At 48.8% G+C, this 21,241-nt stretch overlaps 1 protein-coding gene and 1 long non-coding RNA gene across 2 annotated transcripts in view; one reads left to right on the top strand and one right to left on the bottom strand.

The window, feature by feature from the left end:
- The window catches only part of LOC122729215, a 41,841-nt gene extending 34,101 nt beyond the window's left edge, over positions 1-7,740 (top strand). The window contains exon 3 of the long non-coding RNA XR_006353314.1: positions 7,515-7,740. This is a non-coding gene — a long non-coding RNA (uncharacterized LOC122729215). The remainder of the gene's footprint in view (positions 1-7,514) is intronic.
- The window catches only part of FAM3D (FAM3 metabolism regulating signaling molecule D), a 39,350-nt gene extending 20,340 nt beyond the window's left edge, over positions 1-19,010 (bottom strand). Inside the window, exons 1-3 of the mRNA XM_043967917.1 lie at positions 18,998-19,010; positions 11,085-11,192; positions 8,751-8,774 (exon numbers count right to left, since the gene is read on the bottom strand). Of these exons, the coding sequence (XP_043823852.1) occupies positions 8,751-8,774; positions 11,085-11,192; positions 18,998-19,010 (145 nt within the window). The remainder of the gene's footprint in view (positions 1-8,750; positions 8,775-11,084; positions 11,193-18,997) is intronic.
- Positions 19,011-21,241: the final 2,231 nt, after the last annotated feature.

Below are 21,241 nucleotides of genomic sequence, written 5' to 3'. Positions count from 1 at the left end.
CGGTTCCCATCTTGTGACCCTCCCTACCCCTCAGATCCTGACCCCTACCCTGTGACCCCCTGGGTCTCCTGTGGGGTCAGGACTCCTTCTGAATCATGGGGGACAGTAGGACATGTGCCACACGGCCTCCCAATGACACTCTCCAGAGGAAAGAGGGCTTTCCTCACAGTGGACACCCCTGTAGGGTAGGAGTACACAAACCATCACCCCATTTTACAGATGAAGTAACCAAAGCCCAGAGGAGTTGAACTGCTGGCCCCAGGTTGGAAGCATCAAGAGGCTCTCCTGGAGTATGACTCAGTGGGGCTATTTATCTTGATTTATGATATCTGTTAGTGGTGTGCAGAGCCCAAGCTGAAGATGGGGGCCACCAACCTGTACATAAAGATCCCCACAGGCTGCATGCTGACTCCATTTAAAAAGTAATCATATTATTCATGTTTTATTGTATTTTTAGTTATTTTGTTAAATATTTGCCAGTTGTATAAAAAGCACTTGGGAATGTTGTGGGCAGCCCTCAGGCCCCATCTGGACACCTCTGGTCTATATAATGTTAAATAACTGTATCGAGAGGCCTAGTTTTTCTCACTGAATTCTCTTGTTTAGTGGAAGCGTCTGCACTGGCTGGCAGTGAGGGCTGGCCTGGGATCTTGATCTAGGGACAAGGCTGGCCCCTGAGCCATTGACTCTGAGCCCATGTGAAGAACCACCCATCCACCCACTCCGGACCTCTTGCCACCTGCCCTGCTCCTGCTTAATAAATGCTTTTTCCTACCTTCAAGCCTTGCACCCATGATGGCTAATAACAGTTAGCCCTTATATGGTGCCAAATGTCATCCCATTTATCCTTACAACATCCCTGGGGGGTAAGTGCTGTTATTATTCCTATTTTACATATGGGGAAATTGAAGCAAATGGAGGTTTTTGGTTTTTTTTTTTAAGTGACTTTTCAAGGTCACATAGCCAATAAGCGTCGAAAGCTGGATTTGAACTCAGGTTTTCTTGACTCCAGGTCCAGCAGTCTATTCCCTGGGCTACCTAAATACTTCAACCCAGTGAGGTGGAAATGACAGAATTCCTCTTCTTAATAAGGATCTTGCCCACCTCGAGAGCCCTTAGGAGAAAACACCAGCCTGGCTTGTTGACCCTAGGAGACCTCTTGCATTTTTTAATTGTTAAGATTACCCTAAAACCTCACCCCAGCAAATGTCACACTCTGGTGCCAGATCCACCCCCTGTTTAATGAGAGCATATAAAGAAAAATAGCTCTTTGAACAGTTGTCCCCCAGGGCTGTTTGCATGCAGGGGATGAAACCCGTGGCTTTCTGCCTGACAGGTTATAATTTATATTAATGTGTGTTTTTAACACTACCTGACAGTTCAGAAGGCACCATTAGGAAGAAGTGGATAAACGCAGAATTAGAGAATTTGGGGCTGTAGGGGAAAGGCAGCATTAAACAGTCAAAATAGCCACCAGAACAGAGGAGAGCGAGTCTGGGGTTTTCACTGGTAGAGACGGCAGCATTGCCAGCCGTGGGGTGGGGGTGGGGGGGCGCTGATTAAGAGTCCCATGCTGTGCCTGAGAGGTCCTCAGCATGGCCTCTGGGGAGATGCTGCCCCCTCCAGAGAGCTCTGCAGGGGGCTCTCCGCCATGCCGTCTGGAGGGAGGGACCCTTGGCACGGGGCTCTGTGATAACCCTGGGGAAGCAGCCTCCATGAGGGGTGGCCAACTGGACTCTTTTCTCCTCCTAGGGTCGGGGGAGAGGGGAGGGAAGCTGGTCTTTCGGTAATCATGGGAGGAGGAAGAGGAGGAGGAGGAAAAGGGGAAGGAGAAATAGGAGGAAGGAGGAGAAGGAGAAGGTGGGGGAGGAAAAAGGAGAGGAGGAAGAGGAAGAGGAAGAGAAGGGGAAAGAAGTAGGGAAAGGAGGAAAAATGATGCTATTAACCACCTAAAGGAGAAATTAATTTTGAATTGACGGAGCGTCTATATATCTATATAAATCATATACACATACACGTAGGGAAAGGAGACACAGACGGTAATGACAGAGAGGAAGACGCAGAGAGAAGAAAGAACCAGAGCGGGGAGAGAGGCACATACAGAGACACAGAGACAGGAAAGAACAGCAGAGAACAGAGACAGATGCAGTGAGTCAGAGGGAGAGAGCCAGCATGAATTGCGTATATATGATTTGTATGGATACCTCTATCCACCTACATGTATATATGCACATACTCCCACATGTAATGTTATGTAGAATGATATTATACATATGTCTAGATATATAAATGCATATGAAAAGGGCTTATTGACTCCCCAAGGCAAAGCAAACCTTCTGAACCTCAGCCTTTCTGACCCGGTTTCCACCAAAGGCTGAGCCTGAGCAAGACAAGCCCAGCAGGATTCCCGCCCCGCCCCCATCAGGGTGCCCAGAATACCCAAATGTTGGTTGTTTACGGTTAATTGTTAACAGGGCCCGCCTTTAACTGGTTCCCAGTTACTGGTGATGTGGCTTTTTTTCCACGGTCAGAAGAGAAGGGGAAAAGGAGCTGGGAAGCCCCCAAGCTGCTCTGGGGCACGGGATGGGGCAAGAAGGACAACTCCTCCCAGTTTCCCCCTTGAGAAAAATTAAAATGGAAAACGTCTCTCTACAGTAAACTCGAGTCAAGTGAAGGTCCTGCCCCTTGGCTCCCGGCTCCCTCTGCCTTCACCCTTGCTCAGACCCTCCTGCCTCCTCTGCCCATCTCCTCTTCCCCAACTGGCTAGAACGCCCAGGGGACGGCCCTGCCTTGTCCCTGGCCCTCTCAGCATCACCACCTGACTCTGTCACATTTGCTGACAGACTTTTCTGGGTTAAAATTGGGCTGAAAAGCTAACATTCCAATCAGCCTCCACCCAACAAACATTTATTTAACACCTGCTGGGTATTCAACAATGGGAAAAGCACAAGAGGAGAGTCAATGGTGATGAGAATGACTTGTTTCATGGTCCAGTGGCTAGTGCCAGGAAGATCTGGGTTCAAGTTTTCCTATCCTGGATCCATCCTGGCTGTGTGACCCTGGGTACTCCTAATCTCTTGGTGCCCTAGGCAGCTCCCTAAGACTCAAGGTCACAGATGAGGTGCCACCTGCTTTGGTAGAGGGATTCTCCTCATCTAGAGGCACCATGCTGGCTTCTGCATACATAGACAAGAATGAAAATAAGGCCTGCCTTCAGGGAGCTTACACAGACATGGATGAGTCAATACAAAATAAATAGGAAGTAATTCCAGGTTGGGGGGGCTGGGAATGGACGAGGGGGGGGGGAGGGCATCAGGAAGAGGTGTCAGAGACCTAAAATGACCTGTCTACTGTCCTTTGTCCTGGACTTCCCTTCAGTCTCTCCTCCACCTCCCAACAGCAGAACAAGGAGAAGCACATTAGACTCGACATCAGAAACCCTGGGTTCCAGTCCCAGCTCTCTCCCTCTGTGACTGAGTGACCTTGGCCAGGCTACCACATTTCTGACCCTCAACTTTCTCATCCATAAATTGGGGATAATAACCTCTATCCTATTTATTTTTCATTTTAAGACCCAAGTATGAATAAAGCAATGGGCTCTTAGTGCTAAAAAAAGGTCTTGAAGATCATCTGGCTCAACTCTCTCCTTTTACTGAGGTTCAAGTGACTCGTCCAAGGTCACACAGAGTGACGAGGGCAGGATTAGAACCTGGGTCTCCCGACTTTGAAACCAGGGTTCTTTCCCTGGTATCATGTGGTATGTGGAAACTGGAAGACTTGAAGGCACAACACAACACAGATACAAGGTATCCCCATTAGTATAGTAAGTGGGCCGCTGTGTTAGTGAGCTCTTGGTTCCCGACAAAGGGATGCTGAAAAGGAGAGGGGAGTCTGGCATGAAGTAGATGAGGTGTCCCTCACATCAAGTAGCCAGTCAGTTACTGAGTCACTGATTCTCCCCAAAGAAGTAGACCTCTCTCACATCCATCCCCTTCTCTCCATTCACACGGCCCCTGCCCCAGATCAGGCTCCGATCACCTCTCTGCTGGACACTAGAAGAGCCTCCTAATTGGGCTCCTAGCTTCTCTTCTCTCCCCTCCCCAAACATTCCCCACAGAGCTTCCTAAAGCCCAAGTTTGATCACATCCCTCTCCAGCTCAAAAACCATCAAGGGCTCCCTAGGATAAAATACACACTGCTTGGCTTGTCAGTGAAAGCCCTTCCCAGTCAGTTCCAGCTTCCAGCCATGGATGTGCTGCTTCCATATGCCAACCAGCCCATTTTCTCTTCCCTAGATTTGGCCTTCATCTCCCACTTCCGTGCCTTTGCAGGCCGACCCCTGCTTGAAATGCACCCTCCCCTCCTCCTGCCCTCTTATGATCCCAGACTTTCTTCAAGGCTCGGCTCACATGCCATTTTTACATACCCTGCTTGATCCTGCTGGCTCAAGGGCCCTTCACCTGGGTCCATGAACCCCCAAAGGACTGGTGGGTAGATTTCAGAGGGTCTGTGCATCTTTCTATCTGTAGAATTATTTTTGTCTGTAATCCTGTGTATTGCATTTTACGTTCTTAAAGACAGGATTCTGAGGACTCCACAGGCTTCCTCAGACTGCCCTAGGGGTCTGTGACACAGCCAAGGAGAAGAAGCCCCGACCGGGTGCTTATGCTGACTCTTCCCTCAAACCATCCTGCATGTATTTATCTCTGTTCCAAACCCCAGTGGAACGTAAGCTCCCTGAGGTCAGGGGCTGTTGTTTTTGTCTCCGGGCTGAGCACAATGTCTGGAACAACTCTGACCACCTCTCAATGATGCTCGTTGGGGTAGATTCTAGAAACCTCCCCTTCCCAGACTCTCCAATCCTGATCCTTCTTGACTCAGGTTCAGCCTCAGGGCAGAAATGAGAGCTGGAACATGGTGGGGTGGGGGTGGGGAGAGGACGTTTGTTGGGGGACCCTGAGGGGCTTCGTCATCTAACCTGCAGCAGGGCTGGCTTGGCCTTCTCTCCTCCCCTCCCTGAAAAATGGTATTTACTAAACCATCCCTGGTCCCTGCTCTGAGTCCCGCTGAGCAAAGTGACTAGAAGGCCCTTTGCCAAGTACAATGTCAAGACTAATTAACCTCAGCTGCCGTCCCCTAATCGGTAACATTTCCTTGAAGCTCCCCTGGCTTTGCCTGTCTCAGCGACCGTGGCTGCACAGACAGAAATGCCTTGGCCGCCCTGGCCTGGTGACAGGCCCAGAAGGCCTCTGTCCGAGCAGTCTCGCCCAAGCAGTCCTTGGCCATGGAAAAAGGTCAGGCCACCAGGTCTATCTAGCAGGACACGCAGGGGCTTGTTTCCAACTTGCCTGGCCTGGCTTTACAAAGGAAAGGAAGGAAGAAGGGAGGGAGGGGAGGAGGGAGGGAAGGGAGGAGGGAAGGAAAGAGGGAGGGAGGAAGGGAAGGAGGGAGGAAGGAAGGAAGGAAGGAAGGGAGGGAGGGAAGGAGGAGGGAAGGAAGGAAGGAAGGAAGGAAGGAAGGAAGGAAGGAAGGAAGGAAGGAAGGGAGGAAGGAAGGGAGGAAGGAAGGAAGAAGGGAGGGAAGGAAGCAAGGAGGGAGGGAAGGAAGGAAGGAGGGAGGAAGAGAGGAGGGAAGGAAGGGAGGGAAGGAAAGAGGGAGGGAGGAAGGGACAGAGAAAGGAAGGAAGGAAGGAAGGAAGGAACGAAGGAAGGAAGGAAGGAAGGAAGGAAGGAAGGAAGGAAGGAAGGAAGGAAGGGAGGGAAGGAGGGGGGAAGGAAGGAAGGGAGGGAGGAAGGAAGGGAGGAGGGAAGGAAGGAGCAAGGGAGGGAGGAAGAGAGGGAGGAAGGAAGGAGTGAGGGAAGGAAGAAAGGAAGGAAGGAAGGAAAGAAGGAAAGAAGGAAGGAAGGAAAGAAGGAAGGAAGGAAGGGAGGAAACAAGGAAGGAAGGAGGGAAGGAAGGGAGGAAGGGAGGGAGGGAAGGAAGAAAGGAAGTTACGAAGGAAGGAAGAAGGAAGGGAAGGAGGGAGGGAAGGTGTCTCATTTGATATCAGGAAGAAGTGCTTAAGTATTGAGAACTGTCCAAAGGCTGCAATGGGCTGCTGGGAAGGCCTGAGTTCCTTCTCATTTCTAATCTCTGGGCCCCAGCATCTGACAGAGCACTAGCCTTGGAGTCAGGACGATCTAGGTTCAAATCCAGACTCAGGAAGATGTTTATTAGCCGTATGGCCTTGGGCAAGTCATTTCTAGCTTCTTCAGGCTTCCATTTCCTCACCTGTAAAATGAGGGGGCTGGACTCAGTGACCCCTTGGGTCCATCCCAGCTCTCAATCTGGGATCCCCCAGCACTGACGGTTTCTGGGACAGAAATCGGGTTCCAGCCCTGCCTACCATTTTTGGCCAAGCGGTCCTGCCCTCCCTTTCTTCCCATGTCTGACAGGGGTGGAAACTGAAGTAGCCAAAAGAGCCCATTTCAGGATTAGTCCTGGGACGGGGGTCAAGCTGCAGAGACCCCTCTTCTCTGCCCAGCACGAATCTGCTTTTCTGATGGCTTCTGTTTCCAGTGACCCAGCGTAGCTGCGCACGCTCCCCAACGTGTCGGCTTTCATCCGATTATGGGAAGAACATCACATCGATGCCGGAAAAGGGATTACTCCGGGGCCTCGGGGAGAACGTGAAGTTTGCCCAGAGTCTAATCAGCGGCAAGCTGGGCCTTATAAATCCTGTGTCAACGTGCCGGCTTAAACAGTCTTTGCCAGAATTGATTTTCTGACCTTTGTGCTCAGAAGCTGCCGGCGCTGGCTCTGCCCATGCAGATGGAAAGAGCCAGGGCTGGTGAGGCTGGGCCCTTCCCACGAGGGTGGGCAGGGACGTCCAGGATCTGGCCTGGTGGGACTCCAAGCCTGCATTTCTCTCGGCCCTGCTTGCATCAAGCAGCGTCCTTGCACCCCTGGGCATCCCCTGCCTGGGGAGCCCCGGGCCAGCATCCCTTCAGGGAGCACCACGCTAGACTCCATTCTGTAAGCAGTAGCTGGAGAGGGTCCTGCCTGAGGCTGGGTGGTTGGCCCAGGTGTGTCTCCCTTTGGCTGCTAATTCAGCCTCTCCCCCACCTCTGGCCGGAGGAAGCAGCCTCCTAATTGGTCTCCCTGCCTCAAGCCTCTTCAGTCCACCTTCTATCTGGCTCCCAAATTGTGGGTCCTAAAACATATCTGACCGTGTCCCTCCCGTGCTCAAACTTCTTCAGTCACTCCCTATTGCTGCCAGGATAAAGTGCAACATCCTCAGCCTGGCATTTAAAGCCCTTCCTATCTTTTTTTTTTTTTTTTAGTGAGGCAATTGGGGTTAAGTGACTTGCCCAGGGTCACACAGCTAGTAAGTGTTAAGTGTCTGAGGCCGGATTTGAACTCAGGTCCTCCTGACTCCAGGGCCGGTGCTCTATCCACTGGGCCACCTAGCTGCCCCCTTTCATATCTTTTTGTTATTTTTCTATTCACCTGCTTTCTCTGGATTTTCTCTCTAGGTGGACCAATGAGTGGGGAGGGGATTCTTCCTCCTTCCATTCCCTCTATTCCTACACCCCAAAGGAACACAAAGGAAGACCCCGCATCATGAGCAGCCTATGCCAGCTCAGCTGAGCCTGAGATAACACCTCTGGATCTCCCCTGTTCAAGAAACTCCCGTGGCTCCCTATTACCTCTCAGAGACATTCAGAGCTCTCTGCCACCTGGCTCCGGAACACCTTTTGTTGCCTCAGTAAGTAGCACATCGTTCCCCTGGATGCGCTCCACTCCCCAGCCTAAAGGCCTTTCTTGTTTGCCACAAGAGCCACTGCCTCCCCGTCCTGTGCTTGGGCACAGGCTGCCCCATGCCTGGAACCCCCTCCCTTCTCATCTCTGCCTCCCAGAATGTCCCTTTCCTCCAAAGCTCAGCCCAAAGGCTTCCCGGATAAGGCATCTCCTCACGGCCCAACTACCAGTGCCCCCTCCCTGCAGTGACCTCATGTTCACTTTGTGTGTGTGTGTGTGTGTGTGTGTGTGCGCGTGCACTTATTTTGTACATAGGAAACCTCTGAACTTTCCTTCTCCTCTGCCTAGAGGACTCTCTCTCTCTCTCTTCAGTCATCTCTTGAAGTGTCTGGTGGCCTTCGAGACTCAGCTTGAATGCCGCCTTATTGTTCCCTAAAGACATTGTCCTATAGACTACTACTACCACCGCCATTGCTACTACCGCTGCTACCGCTGCCACCGCTGCCACCGCTGCCACCGCTACCACCGCTGCCACCGTTGCCACCGCTGCCACCGCTGCCACCGCTACTACCGCTACTACCGCTACTACCGCTACTACCGCGCCCTAACATTTATACATTACTCACTGTGAGCCGGCACTGTGCTAAAGCACTTTACAATCAATGTCTCTTTGGGTCCTCATTTTATAGGCGAGGACACCAGGGTAGACGGTGCTGTAGTAACTTGCCCAGGGTGTCCGAGGCTGGATGTGAACGTGGGCCTTTCTGCCTCGAGGCCCGGCCCTCTTATCTACGGCACCCCTCACTAAATGTGTGTATATGCACACTCACGTCCCTCTATCTATATTTATATGTGTGCTATCTCCTCCTGTAGAACAGAAGCTTCCTGAGAGAAGCAATAGTTCAATTTCTGTCTTCTCTGTACTTAGTATAGGATTTCTGAATGCAGTAGGTGATTAATAAGTGCTTGTTGGTTGGCCGATTGATACAGAAAAATAACGTTCTACTTACTCTCGGTTGTCTTTGAGGAAGAACCTGCATGGAGGGAGAAAGAAGACGTGATTAGAATTTACCTCACAGAAAAGAAAGCCCTATAGCTGAGGGGAGGAAGGAAAGAAGTTCTGAGGGAAACCACACTATTTTGTAGCGCCCCCTCCCCCCCGCTCCCCGCCCAGGCAGTCTAAACACAGGATTTCACAAAAGGTGACTAAAAAATCCAAGTGTTGCTCCTCCATGAAGCCCACCCTAGCCAGCTCAGCCAACCTCGAACTCTTCTCATGAGCCCCCAAGGGGGCTTCACATTAGCTGCTATGTTTGGGATCTCTGTGGTGGTTGGTCCTGAACTGTTCTCTAATTGTGATACGCCTCCCCGCCTCATGTTCATGTACCATATTCTAATTTCCCTGAGGTCAGAACACCAGATACAGTTTCTGGGGGTCCTAGCTCAAACAAAAGCCCCTTCACTCTCTCCCTTTAACTTGAAGTTCTGTGACAAAATGGGGTTCCAGATAAATTCAGAGGGAAAGATTGATGTTGAATTGAACTGATATCATAGTGATGAGAGCAATCTCAGATCGGTGATGGTTCCATGAGATTTGTTTCACATTTGCTTGAAGGAGGGGGTTGTGACTGAGTGAGGATGGGTACCAACTGGGTGGTGGCCACTCCTCATTGGCCGAGGGTTGGAATGGATTTAAATTTTTTTTTTTTTGGTGAGGCAATTTGGGTTAAGTGACTTGCCCAGGGTCACAGCTTGTAAATGTTAAGTTAAGTTACTAGCTAGTAAGTGTTAAGTGTCTGAGGCCGGATTTGAACTCAGGTCCTTTTGAATCCAGGGCCGGTGCTCTATCCACTGCGCCACCTAGCTGCCTCTGGAATGGATTTTTAAAGAACCAATTCAGGGGCAGCTAGGTGGTGCAATGGATGAAGTACTGGCCCTGGATTCAGGAGGACCTGAGTTCAAATCTGGCCTCAGACACTTGACACTTAACTAGCTGTGTGACCCTGGGCAAGTCACTTAACCCTCATTGCCCTCAAAACCAAACCAAACCAAACCAAACCAAAAAAGAACCAATTCAGAGGGGGAAAGAGATGTAGGGAGTGGTTTCGAAGATGGGGAAAAGGAGAGATGTCAATAAAAATGTATTAAAAAACCAAAGAACTGATGACCTGAGCCAAGGTGCCCAAAGTCCCATAGACCAAGATCTAAATTTCTCAGTAGTGAAGTGATGGGGGGGGGGGGGAGGGCGGCGGGAGAACAGGGGGCTATGATGTAGCTCTCTCCTCAAGGAGGAAATAAGCTTAATCTACAGTCTGAGAAGTCAGGGGTCTTCAGAGGGGTCTTGAAGCATCATCCCATGTTTCCTTCCTTTTTGTTGACTCATCCTATCATTCCCAGGACCAGAAGGGGCTCCCTGGAGCCATTTTCCTCTACTTGGGCCTCATCAGTGGCCAAGAACTCTGCCTCAGCCCCAATACCAACCTGCAACATTCGGTAGAGAAGTAGGGCCCATAGGACCTTTGCGCATCATCTAAACAATGTCACTGGCCACACATGGCAAGGAAAAGATGAATTAAATAACTTCCCGTTGGGTGGTGTTTGGGAAGGTGGTCCAATTTTTTTTCTCACCATGTAAAACAGCAAAGAAATGGGCTAACACATTTAGGGGTTGTTAAAGGGATGGGTTTAAGGTCCTGGAATCGAGCTGACATTCATCTGGGGCAGATGGGGGTGGTATATGGGGTTTGGTGGGTCACTGGCAGGGTATCAGACACGGTGTGAAGGAGGGAGTTATGGTAGAATACAGTGAGAGGGCTAGCTGCACAGGGAGAGATTGTTGGTCCCCTAGAGAGATTCATGTGGTCTCCATAGGGGGAGGTCCATGGAGATGGGACCTTGGGAGGAATGCTGAGAAAGGGAGACACCCTCCAGCAAAGTACCAAAGGTTCCTTACAACTCTGGCTTCGACTGGCGTCCTCCCTTCTTCCATTTTCTTTCTCACTCATTTTTTCCTTCTCTCCCTTTCCCTTACTGAAAGATAAACACCCCCTACATCTGTGGCACCTCTCCAAATCTTTCTCCATTTCCTCTTAGCTACCTTTCCTCCTTCGGGACGAAGAAAAGAGTCGGGCTCATTAAGAAGGGAAGGAGGGACCGCAGGCTTGGCCCTGGGACAGCAGCAGCCCAGGAAATCTATCTGGGGGCTGGCTCGGACACTCTGGTGATGGAGTAGAGCCCCGACTGGGCAGCAGCAGCCACTTCATCAAATGACAATCCTTTAAGATTTTCAGCCCCGACCCTGAGGTTTCTGCGCTAATAAAACGGTGGTGACGGACGTTACTTACCCAGGAAGCCTCGCAAGCTGATGGTCTTACCAGTTCCCTTGAAATAGGTGTGGGCAAAGAGCCACGTGGCCAGAAGGGTAAAAACAATGGCCACTATGCGTAGTACGGCTGAGGAGAGGGACAGAGAACAGGGCACGTTAGATCAGGGGGAGAGACTTTGGGCAAGTCACGCCTCTTCCCGGGGCCTCAGCTTTCTCAAAATGGCCAGCTTGGACTTCATGACCCGCAAAGGCCTGTCTTGCTCTAGAGCTCTGGCCCTGTGAGCCTGTGGTCAGCCCCCCTGTGAAGTGGACTTCACTGCAGGCTCCTTTGACTTTTGCTGTCCTACTACTCTAGATGCTCACTGCTCCCACAGTGCTTCCCGTAGGCTCCCAGGGCTCCCCAAAGTAGACCTTCCTCTCTCATTTCCAGCCCTATCCCATAAGCCAGAATTTGCCCTTCCAAGCCATTAGCATCATCAAAACTGACTTATTCTGAGCCTTATTCTCTAAGGGTCTTGATAGCTCACTGGATGAATGGAGAAACTAATTTATGCTATGATGCTGATGGCTTACTTCATACCTACATTTATTAAGACTTTAATGACAATGAAAAATTCTTATTAGCAAGAATTTATTTCCTCTCTCTCCTCCAAGTTGGGGGTGGGCTAGGGTAACAAAAACCTTTGTAGCAAAGATGCAGACAAACAAATTTCCATATTGGCCAAGCCTGCAGTCCCTCCCTACATCTCTTTCCCCCTCTGAATTGGTTCTTTTTTTGTTTTGTTTTGTTTATTTTTGAGGGCAATGAGGGTTAAGTGACTTGCCCAAGGTCACACAGCTAGTTAAGTGCCTCAATCTAAAGATTTAGTCCATCACCTCTCTGTCAGGAGGCGGGTGATGTTCTTCATCGCCAGTTCTCCGGAACTGTGGTTGGTCATTGATTAATGCCTTAATCTCAAGGAGTCAGAAACATGGGACTTTTAGGGAGAAGTTTCATGCCTTTTAGGCATGTGGGGAGGGGAGAAGTTTTTGAAGAGTGACTCCCCCCCTCTCCATCAGACGCTAAATGGGGCTGGCCCTAAAAATGGCTGCCACCCATGAGACAAAGCCATAAGTTTGGGGTGATGGGGAGGGAGGGGTGGCTTGGGGGTGAACTTCTCCTCAACTTTTCCCTATGGGAGCAGCAGGTGAGTGGGGGGAGATCCGATCCCTCTCTCACTTCTGTGAAGATGACTAATATGTCCCCCCTCAGTCTTCTCTTCAGTTCCTTCAACACACCCTCCTCTCTCATGACCTTGAGGCCTCTCACTATCCTGCTCGCCCCCCATGGATGTCCTCCATTTTATTAACAACCTTCCTAAAATATATCCCAGCTGTGGTTGAACTTGATCAGAGCAATAATATCCATGATGATAATGGCTAGCATTTTACATGGCAATTTTCTATTTTAAAAAAGCACTACATGTATACACATATACACACGGTATCTCCTTTGACCTTCACAACCCTGGGGGGTAGGTGCTACTATTATCCCCATTTTCCAGATGAGGAAATTGAGGCTGAGCCCGCTTTAGTGGCTTCAGAGTACTTTGGCTAGAATAGGGTAGCTAGTCACACACTCTATGACCTAGGAACTGCAGAGGTTTCTATAGCATGAGTGTGGAAGAGTCCCTCACGGAGATCACCTCGCTTTTGCCTTGTAGCAACCTTGGCAGGTAGGCAGGTATTACAGATGCCATCATCCGCATTTTCCACATCAGAGTTTGGGTGACTTGCCTATTGTCACACAGCCAGTGAATGTCAGATGTGGGATTTGAACCCTTGTAGTTCCGGCTCCAAATGCAGGACTCTTGTTTGCCGGACTACAGGGCCTCTCTGAAGAAGCCTCAGACTAGATGAGCATTTTAGACCTAATGAATGGGGAATGTGGTTACTATTGTGCTGTAAGAAATAATGCAATGTGCGGTTCAGAGAGACCTGTGAACTCGGATGAACAGATGCAGATTGAAGACAGCAGAAGCAGAAGAACCATTTCTACAATAATCACGCATTGCAAAGACAGCTCAGAAAGACTTAAGAACTCTGAATGACATGATAACCAGCCATGATTCCTGAGGATGGATGAAACACGCTACCTACCCCCTAACAGAGAAGTTCCAATGAGATAACTGACAGAGAGCAGCTCTACTCAAGGGGCAGAAAAAGATGCACATTTTCTTTCTTTTTTTTTTTTTTTTTGAGTGGGCAATAAGGGTTAAGTGACTTGCCCAGGGTCACGCAACTAGTAAGTATCAAATGTCTGAGGTTGGATTTGAACTCAGGTCCTCCTGAATCCAGGGCTGGTGCTTTATCCACTTCGACGCCTAGCTGCCCCCAAGATACACATTTTCAGAGACAGCCAGTGCCAGTGTTTGTTCAGCTTGGCTGTGTATATTTGTTACAAAGCTTTTGTTTTTCTTTTTTTCTCAGTTGGTGGTTGGGGGACTGGGAAAAGAGAGAGGAATGAGGGATAGGAATGCCAAAAGTTTTTTAAAAGAAAAGAAAGAGGTTATTGAAACACATTTTTGAAATGCATAAAAGGAAAGAGAAAGAAGTCCAGAAGGAATCATAGACGAGGAAGAAAGCTTTGAAAATTACACACTAGATTTATTACATAGTTAAGAAAAGCAAGTTCTATGTAACAGAGATGAGTAGTGTCAAGTATAACCCTCTCTGTTCTAGTGTGTATGTAGAAGTGCTTGTTTTGGTTGACGCTTGTGAAGTTCAGAATAAAAATAGAAGTGGAAAAACAAACTAATGATATACCACAGTCAATCCTTGGTCTATTACATATATACATGCATACATGCATACACACACATACACATGCATATACATGCACACACATATATACATACACATACACATACAAACACACACTCTCTCACACACATATATACACGTATATACATGTACACACATACATATATACATACACAAACACACACTCTCACACACATATATACACACATACACATGTATATACATGTACACACGCATACATATATACATATACATACACATACAAACACACACTCTCTCACACACATATATACACACACATACATTCACACATACAAATATACATATACATATACAAACACACACTCTCACACACACATATATATACACACACACATACATTCACACATACAAATATACATATCCTCCATGGGCTGGACATAAGCTGGGTGATCGGCATTTCTTCATCCACTTGACTTTCCACATATGGATTGTCGGGCTGATCTACTGTGAGTGATCATGGAGCTCTTTGAGGAAGCCCTGTGATGTTCCAAGTCACCCACCAACCTGAGTCTATGGAGGACCGCATCATCAATTTTTAGGGAATCCTTCTTCCATCTGGACCTTGGACAGGACATCCTCTGACAGTGGAGTGTATTGGCTCTGGGTCCCTCTTGACAAAAATCAGAGGATCACAGAACAGTTCTATCTCTGCGCTTACACTGATCAAAGAATCTGGTAGGATCTTCACGCAGGAAGAAGAAGCAGCTCTGTGTTGGAGAAGGGGGCCGGGGCGGGGCTGTCAGTCAATTGCTTTTTGTAATCGTCAGACAGTAAACACAGATGCATCTTGTACTGTCCCCACTCTTCAGTCAATGGTGTGACTCTCTTAAGTGCCAAATCTGATGCTCTTCTCTCAGTACTCATGCCTCTTGATCTGTCTGTTGTATTTGTCACTGCTGAGTGCCGCTGGCCTTGCTCCTGGATACCGTCCCCTCTGGGTTTATCTAATGCTATTCCTGGGCTCCACAGGACACAACATCGGCATCAGCCATGGGCTTGGAGTGAGGGCCTCCAAACGTCTAATCACGGGGCTCCCTCAATAGTTTTCTCTCCAGCTGTGAGCATACTTGTGCCTTCTCATAGTCTTCCCATCCCAATGACTCTAGAGCCCATTCCCCATTGCCTAGTTCCTTAACTCACACCCATAGCAACCCACCCTTTCCTGCCAAATGTCCCTCTCCATATCTATCAGTTGCTTCTTCTATGATCTCTGGAATGCCCGCTTCATGATTAAGTCTTGTTTTTATCTTAATTTTCTTACTTTTCTACGCTGTTCATCTTCTGGCTCTCACTGAGTTCTGGCTTCCTTGGGTCACCTGTTTCAGCACAGATTGCCCTTGTGCCCCAAACTCACCGATTAGGGGGGAAAATCAGAATATTGGGCATGTCTGTAGGCATCAGAGGTGAATAAGGAAAGATTGAAAATTAGGGAGAGTTAATGATTAAAGAGGTAAACCTTTAGTGGAGATGAGAGGAGATAAAACCAGGGGCAGGAGGAGGGGGCCTGTTACTGTAGCTCAGAGGATGGTGTCAAGTGCATTCCCGGACTTCATGCACTGGGGATATCTTGGTCTTTGGGGTTTTGCTCCTCAGATACAGCCCAAGGGCCATCGCGAAGTGATGTCTCTTGTTGCCTCCGGGCACAGAATGGAAACCATCCCTCCCCTCTCACATCTGCCTCACCAAGGAGAATCTGGGTGGAAGACAGCCTTCTCTATCGTAAGAATATTCATCTTGGCAAGATTCAGTGCTCCATAGGTCACTGAACCCAGCTCTTCCAAGCAGAGTACCTCTAAGTATGGAAGCCGACGTGGACTCTTTTATGAACATGCATCTTTGAATTTCTAGCCACTCTGGGTGCTGACTGGGTAACAGTCACTGTGGTCTTGGACCCTTTAACTTGCCTGTCCTGCAGCAATGGCTTTTGATTGGGAAATGGGATGGGTATAATCAGGAGTCCAGTTGGAGGCTTTTTTCATTCATGCCTCAAGCACTGATTAAATTCCTACTCCAGTATATGCCAGGTACAAGGCTAGGGTGGGGTGACACTGAGACAAAGTAATCTCTGTACCTTTGATCCCCAGAGCCTGACACATAGTAGGCTCTTAGTAAATACTGATTGATTAATTGCTTGGGAGCCTTTGCAAAGGCAGAGAGGTGGGAGATGGAACCTCATGTATGAGGAGGGAAACAGTAGGTGGGTGAGTTTGGCTGGAATAGAGAATACATGAAGGAGAGTAATTGTATCTGGTACACAGTAGGTGCTTCAAAATGTTTTGCTGATTGATTCATTGATACTATATAATAGGCTGGAAAGGTAGGCTACCTTGTGACAGGGTGGAAAGGCAAATAACAGTTTAATTTAAACTGGTGTTGGGAAGAGTTGATCTGCCAAGAGCAACCAGGCTATGTCTCAAGGGGACAGAGGCTGGCTCTGCCGGAAGCTGTCGAGAGTAAATGTCTGGTGGATTTGGCCAAACGGGTCCTATTGTGGAATGGGTGGGGAGGACACTTACAGAATATGATACTCCAGGAAGTCACTGGTCATGGAGGAAGGGCCCTGAACAGCTGTCACTCTCCCTGACCCAGCCACAAGGGCATCGGGGGTGGGAGGGGTGGGGCTGGGAGAACAGGTGGGAAATAAAACCAGGGCTATAGCTGGGAAGCCAGAGGCCCTTCCCACCCCATGGAGAAGTGTCAGAAACTGAACCAACAAGAAAGGAGGAATACCAACCCACGGGGCAGGGAGGGAGAGCAGTACCCAGATTGTGTAAGCCCAGCAAGGCACAAAGGGGCAGGCGGGCAGAAGCTGCTGCCAGTCCTTGGGCCAAATGACAACTAGGTATTAAGCTTGTTTGTGGTGGTTATTATTTGTCCTTCATTCTCAAAGAGGACCGTGACATTGGGGTGACGTTGTGACTTGCAGTGAATTAGGCTGAAGTGAGGGCGGGTTGTGCAAGGTCATGAACCTTACTCTCTTCTCCAGAGGCATCTAGGGGCAGCAGCAAGATACACAGTAGGATTTACTGTGTGCAAGGTACCGTCCTAAGGAGTAGGGAGAGAGAGAGAGTGTGGGGAGGGGGAGAGAGGGAGGATGCTCTGGGGAGCGCGCCTTTGTCTGGGGTGACATAGAAGTACGTGGTAAGCTGCTCAAAGGAGTACTCCATAGGGGACTCATGTGGGTGAGGGCATCCCAGCAGTTGGCAAGCCCATGGCAAGGCCTTCTACTTGGGCTGAGTCTTGAAGAAATCCGGGGGTTCTGAGAGGCAGAGGTGAAGAGGGAAGGCCCGCCAGGCATGGAGACAACCCATGCAAAGGCCTGGAGATGGGAGATGGAGCCCGTGTGCAGAACACGAGTTGGGGAGGGGGATGTGCAAGGGGCCTGCCATCCTGGGAAGGGCTTTGGTTGCCAGATAGAGGGGTTTATGGCTCTGTTGGTAGCTCTGAGCCGCACCCCAATTGTCTCCTGTGTTTGGCTGCCTACAGAGAGCAGGGGAAAGTCGGGCCTCTCCAGCTGATGCCTGGAAGCTTCCTGTGATGGTGAAGCTTGTGCAGAACTTACATAGTTCTTAGAGGAAACGGGGAGCAGGGGAGAGCCGGGACCCCAGAGCAGGTCCACAGGGGTGGCTGACCCCCAACATTATTCCCATTGTGTCTGTGGGGGAGGGAGAGGAGAGGGAGGGGCTGATGAGCTCCCCAAGGTCTTGGGCATCAAGACCTCATAGAAGTCACCAGTCCAGCAGAGACTGCATTCTTTTGTTTTTGTTTTTGTGAAGCAATGAGGGTTAAGTGACTTGCCCAAGGTCACACAGCTAGTAAGTGTCAAGTATCTGAGGTTGGATTTGAACTTGGGTCCTCCTAAATCCAGGGCTGGTGCTCTATCCACTGTGCCACCTAGCTGTCCCGAGACTGCATTCTTGACACCACCTTCTCAGTGGCTAGATCACAGGGCCAGAAAGACCTGAGTTCAAATCTGGCCTCAGACACTAGACACTGTGAAAGATGCTGGACAAGTGGCAAAAACCTTAGTCAGCCTCAGTTTCCTCCTCCATAAAATGGGGATAATAATAATAGTACCCACCTCCTACTGTGAACCTGAAATGAGATAAGATTTGTAAAGACCTTAGAACAGTGTCTGACACATAGTAGGAACTTACTAAATGCTTTCTTTTCCCCCTCTTGCTTCCTTTCCTTGGGGTGTGTTGCTTCAAAAGCCAAGGGTTGGGGGCAGCTAGATAGCGCAGTGGTAAAGCACTGGCCCTGGATTCAGGAGTACCTGAGTTCAAATCCAGTCTCAGACACTTGACACTTACTAGCTGTGTGACCCTGGGCAAGTCACTTAACCCTCATTGCCCTGCAAAAAAAAAAAAAAAAAGCCAAGGGTTGGTGCTGGCAGTTTGGGCTGAAGTGAGCCCTAATCAGGCCCCCAAGGACAGCCAGAGCTGAGGGTCGGGGCTGGTGATCTGACCTAGTTGCTCACTCCTGTATCACCAGACAAGTTATAATGTGTGAGTCTTGGGGACTCCTCCAGACAACTGACTGCCTTGCGCTCCTGGTGGCCTCCCAGTCCTGCCCGTTCAGATGTATCTTGGGATCTCCCCCAGAACCTTGCCGTTTGGCCTCGTATCCCAAGAAAACTGTCAAGCCTCTACATTTTTCTAGGACCTTGCATGAGGATCTTATTTTCTTGGGTCTGGGCAGTTTAAAGGAGCAGGGGCTTCACTGATCAGATTAGGGAAAGAAGTTGCTGCTAAGGACAGGTCCCAAGCGCCTTTGGCTCCAATAACAACCATTAGAAGGGCTGGAGCCTGCTTGCGATGGCTTTTGAGAGCTGATTGTTAAATTTTAATATTGACATCTTGGCAAAAGGGCAAATGCTGCAGGTCAGGGCTTGGGTTACTGCTCTGGATTTTTTAGACTGAAGAAAATTATGGAAAGGGAGTGAATAAGGCAGGTTAAAACTTAAAAAGTGTGTCATGTGTTCATCACCCCCCTCCCCCCAAGCTGGTTGTTAAACATTTATCAGCACACCCCCTAGCAGCAATTGCACAACTTCAGCTTATTTAATTAGTAAGAGCCTGGACTTACCTGACAGCCTCATCCTGTCCAGACAAGGGACTCTTTGGGCTGACTGGGATCAGTGCTGGCCTGTGGAAACAAAGGCAAAATGAGAACTTGAAATCTGTCCCTGAAAACCACCACAAAACCCCAAACCGGGAGATTGAATTATGGTTATCGTCTAAACTGAAAGAGTCCACTCCGAGTCACAAGATCCTAGTCATAAGGCTATAGTCATAGATTTAGAACTAGAGGGACTTTAGAAGGTAAGTCCAACCTCCTCACTTTACTGTGAGCATACTGAGGCAAAGGGAGGTGAAGTGACTTGTCTGCTGGAGACACACAGCTACTGTCTGAGGTTCTGAGTTCGGATTTCACTTAATCCCTCAAATATCTCAGTAATACATTTTTCTCTAGAGCCTCTTCCTCCTTTCTTGTACTTCCTCCACCATCTTCCTCTCCTGTGCCTATCTAGATTTAACAATTATTTACAAGGCACCCAGGCACCTTGCAATTTAGCCCTGGGATAGCCTAGCCCCTGACTATAATCTGGTCAAACAGGCAAGACTTTTACACAAGGAACAGATAAGAAAATAGACCGGCATATGTCTGAATAGGCATGGAAGTGAGGAAAAGCAGGATGCAAATGAGACCTGCAGGATTTCTGGGGAGAAAGAAAGAAAAAGATGAAACACTCACTGAATTTGTATCACCGAGTTCAAAGGACTCAATGTCTTCTGATAAGTCATTTCCTTTGTTTTTTGGGTTTTTTTTTTGCAGGCAATGGGGGTTAAGTGACTTGCCCAGGGTCACACAGCTAGTAAGTGTCAAGTGTCTGAGGCCGGATTTGAACTCAGGTACTCCTGAATTCAGGGCCGGTGCTTTAACCACTTCACCACCTAGCTGCGCCCAAGTCATTTCTTTAAGAGATTTTAAAAGGAGGAGGAAGTGGGGGGGGGGGAGACAGGATAAGATGAAAGGCGAGGGAGGAGGAAGATGATGTTCTCCAAGGCTGAACTGCAAGGCAATTTTCACAAAGAATATTATGGGTTTATTTATTTCTGTTGTTTACTCCATTAGTCAGTCCAACCCTTGGTGACCCCATTTGGGGACTTCTTGGCAGAGATAATGGAGTGGTTTGCCATTTCCATCTCACTTTACAAATGAGGAAACCAAGGCAAACGGGGTTAAGTGACTTGTCCAAGGTCATACAGTAAGTGTCTGAGGTCTCATTTGAGCTCAGATCCTCCTGACTCCTGGGTCAGTATCCTATTGAATGAGCTACCTCACTGCCCCTGCCCTAGGAGTTCTTAACCACTTTTGTATGACGGACCCGTTTGGCAATCTGATGAAACCTAAGGAGCCCTTTGTAGAATAAGGTTTTTGTTTTTAATTTGTAACAGAAGGAAATGCTAAATTTCAGTTAGAGGTGAGTGAAAACAAAGATGTAGTTTTTTCCCTTTCAAGTTTATTCAAGATCCCCTAAAATCTGTCCACGAACCCCCTCAGGAGCAAGGGGGCGTATTCATGGACCCCAGTTAAGAACCCCTGAATTACTCAGTGCTTTGCATGATATAGTGGATGAAATGCTGGCCATGGTCTGCCACACTTATTAGCCAAGTGACCCTGGGCAAGTCACCTGGCCTCTCAGCCTCAGTTTCCTCCTCTGTAAAGTGGGAACAATAATGCCTATAGCACTGACCTCCCGGGTTGTTTTTCCTTTTAACCTGAACTTAGCAAATACCAAATAATACAAGCATTTCTACCCACAAAGTTTCCTTGTCAGAAATATGAAGGTAATTTCTTCATAGCCTACCTGAATATTTATTGTTCTGAGGCTCAAATAAATAATAACAGCCACAAAAGCAAATTGTATTGATCCAGCACCTTGAAATTTGAAAAGTGCATCACGGTGCAGCATCTCATTTGAGCTCATGACAAAAAACACAACCCCCAAGACTTTGGAAAACAGCCGTTGGATCAGCCGAGTTTAGAGAGAAAGGAGAGGGAGAATCTGCCCCCCCCCCCCTACACAGCTCACTTCTCCCTCCCAAAGTGATGCACTTTGCAAACTTCAAGGCTCTGGATCAATACTATTTGCATTTGTAGTTGTTATTATTTATTTGGGCCTTGGAACAATAAATCTCCAGGTAGGCCATGAAGAGATTACTTTCATCATCCTGATGAGGAAACTAACTGAGGCCCAGAGAAGGCAAGTTAGTTGGGACGCATCCCTTGAGCTCTCTGAGCCTGGGTCTCCACGCTGGTGATAGG

The sequence above is a fragment of the Dromiciops gliroides genome, chromosome 1, assembly GCF_019393635.1.
Source record: "Dromiciops gliroides isolate mDroGli1 chromosome 1, mDroGli1.pri, whole genome shotgun sequence".
NCBI classification, from domain to species: Eukaryota; Metazoa; Chordata; class Mammalia; order Microbiotheria; family Microbiotheriidae; genus Dromiciops; species Dromiciops gliroides.
Note: the sequence above shows the minus strand (reverse complement) of the source record. Positions and strands in the feature narration are given on the sequence as shown.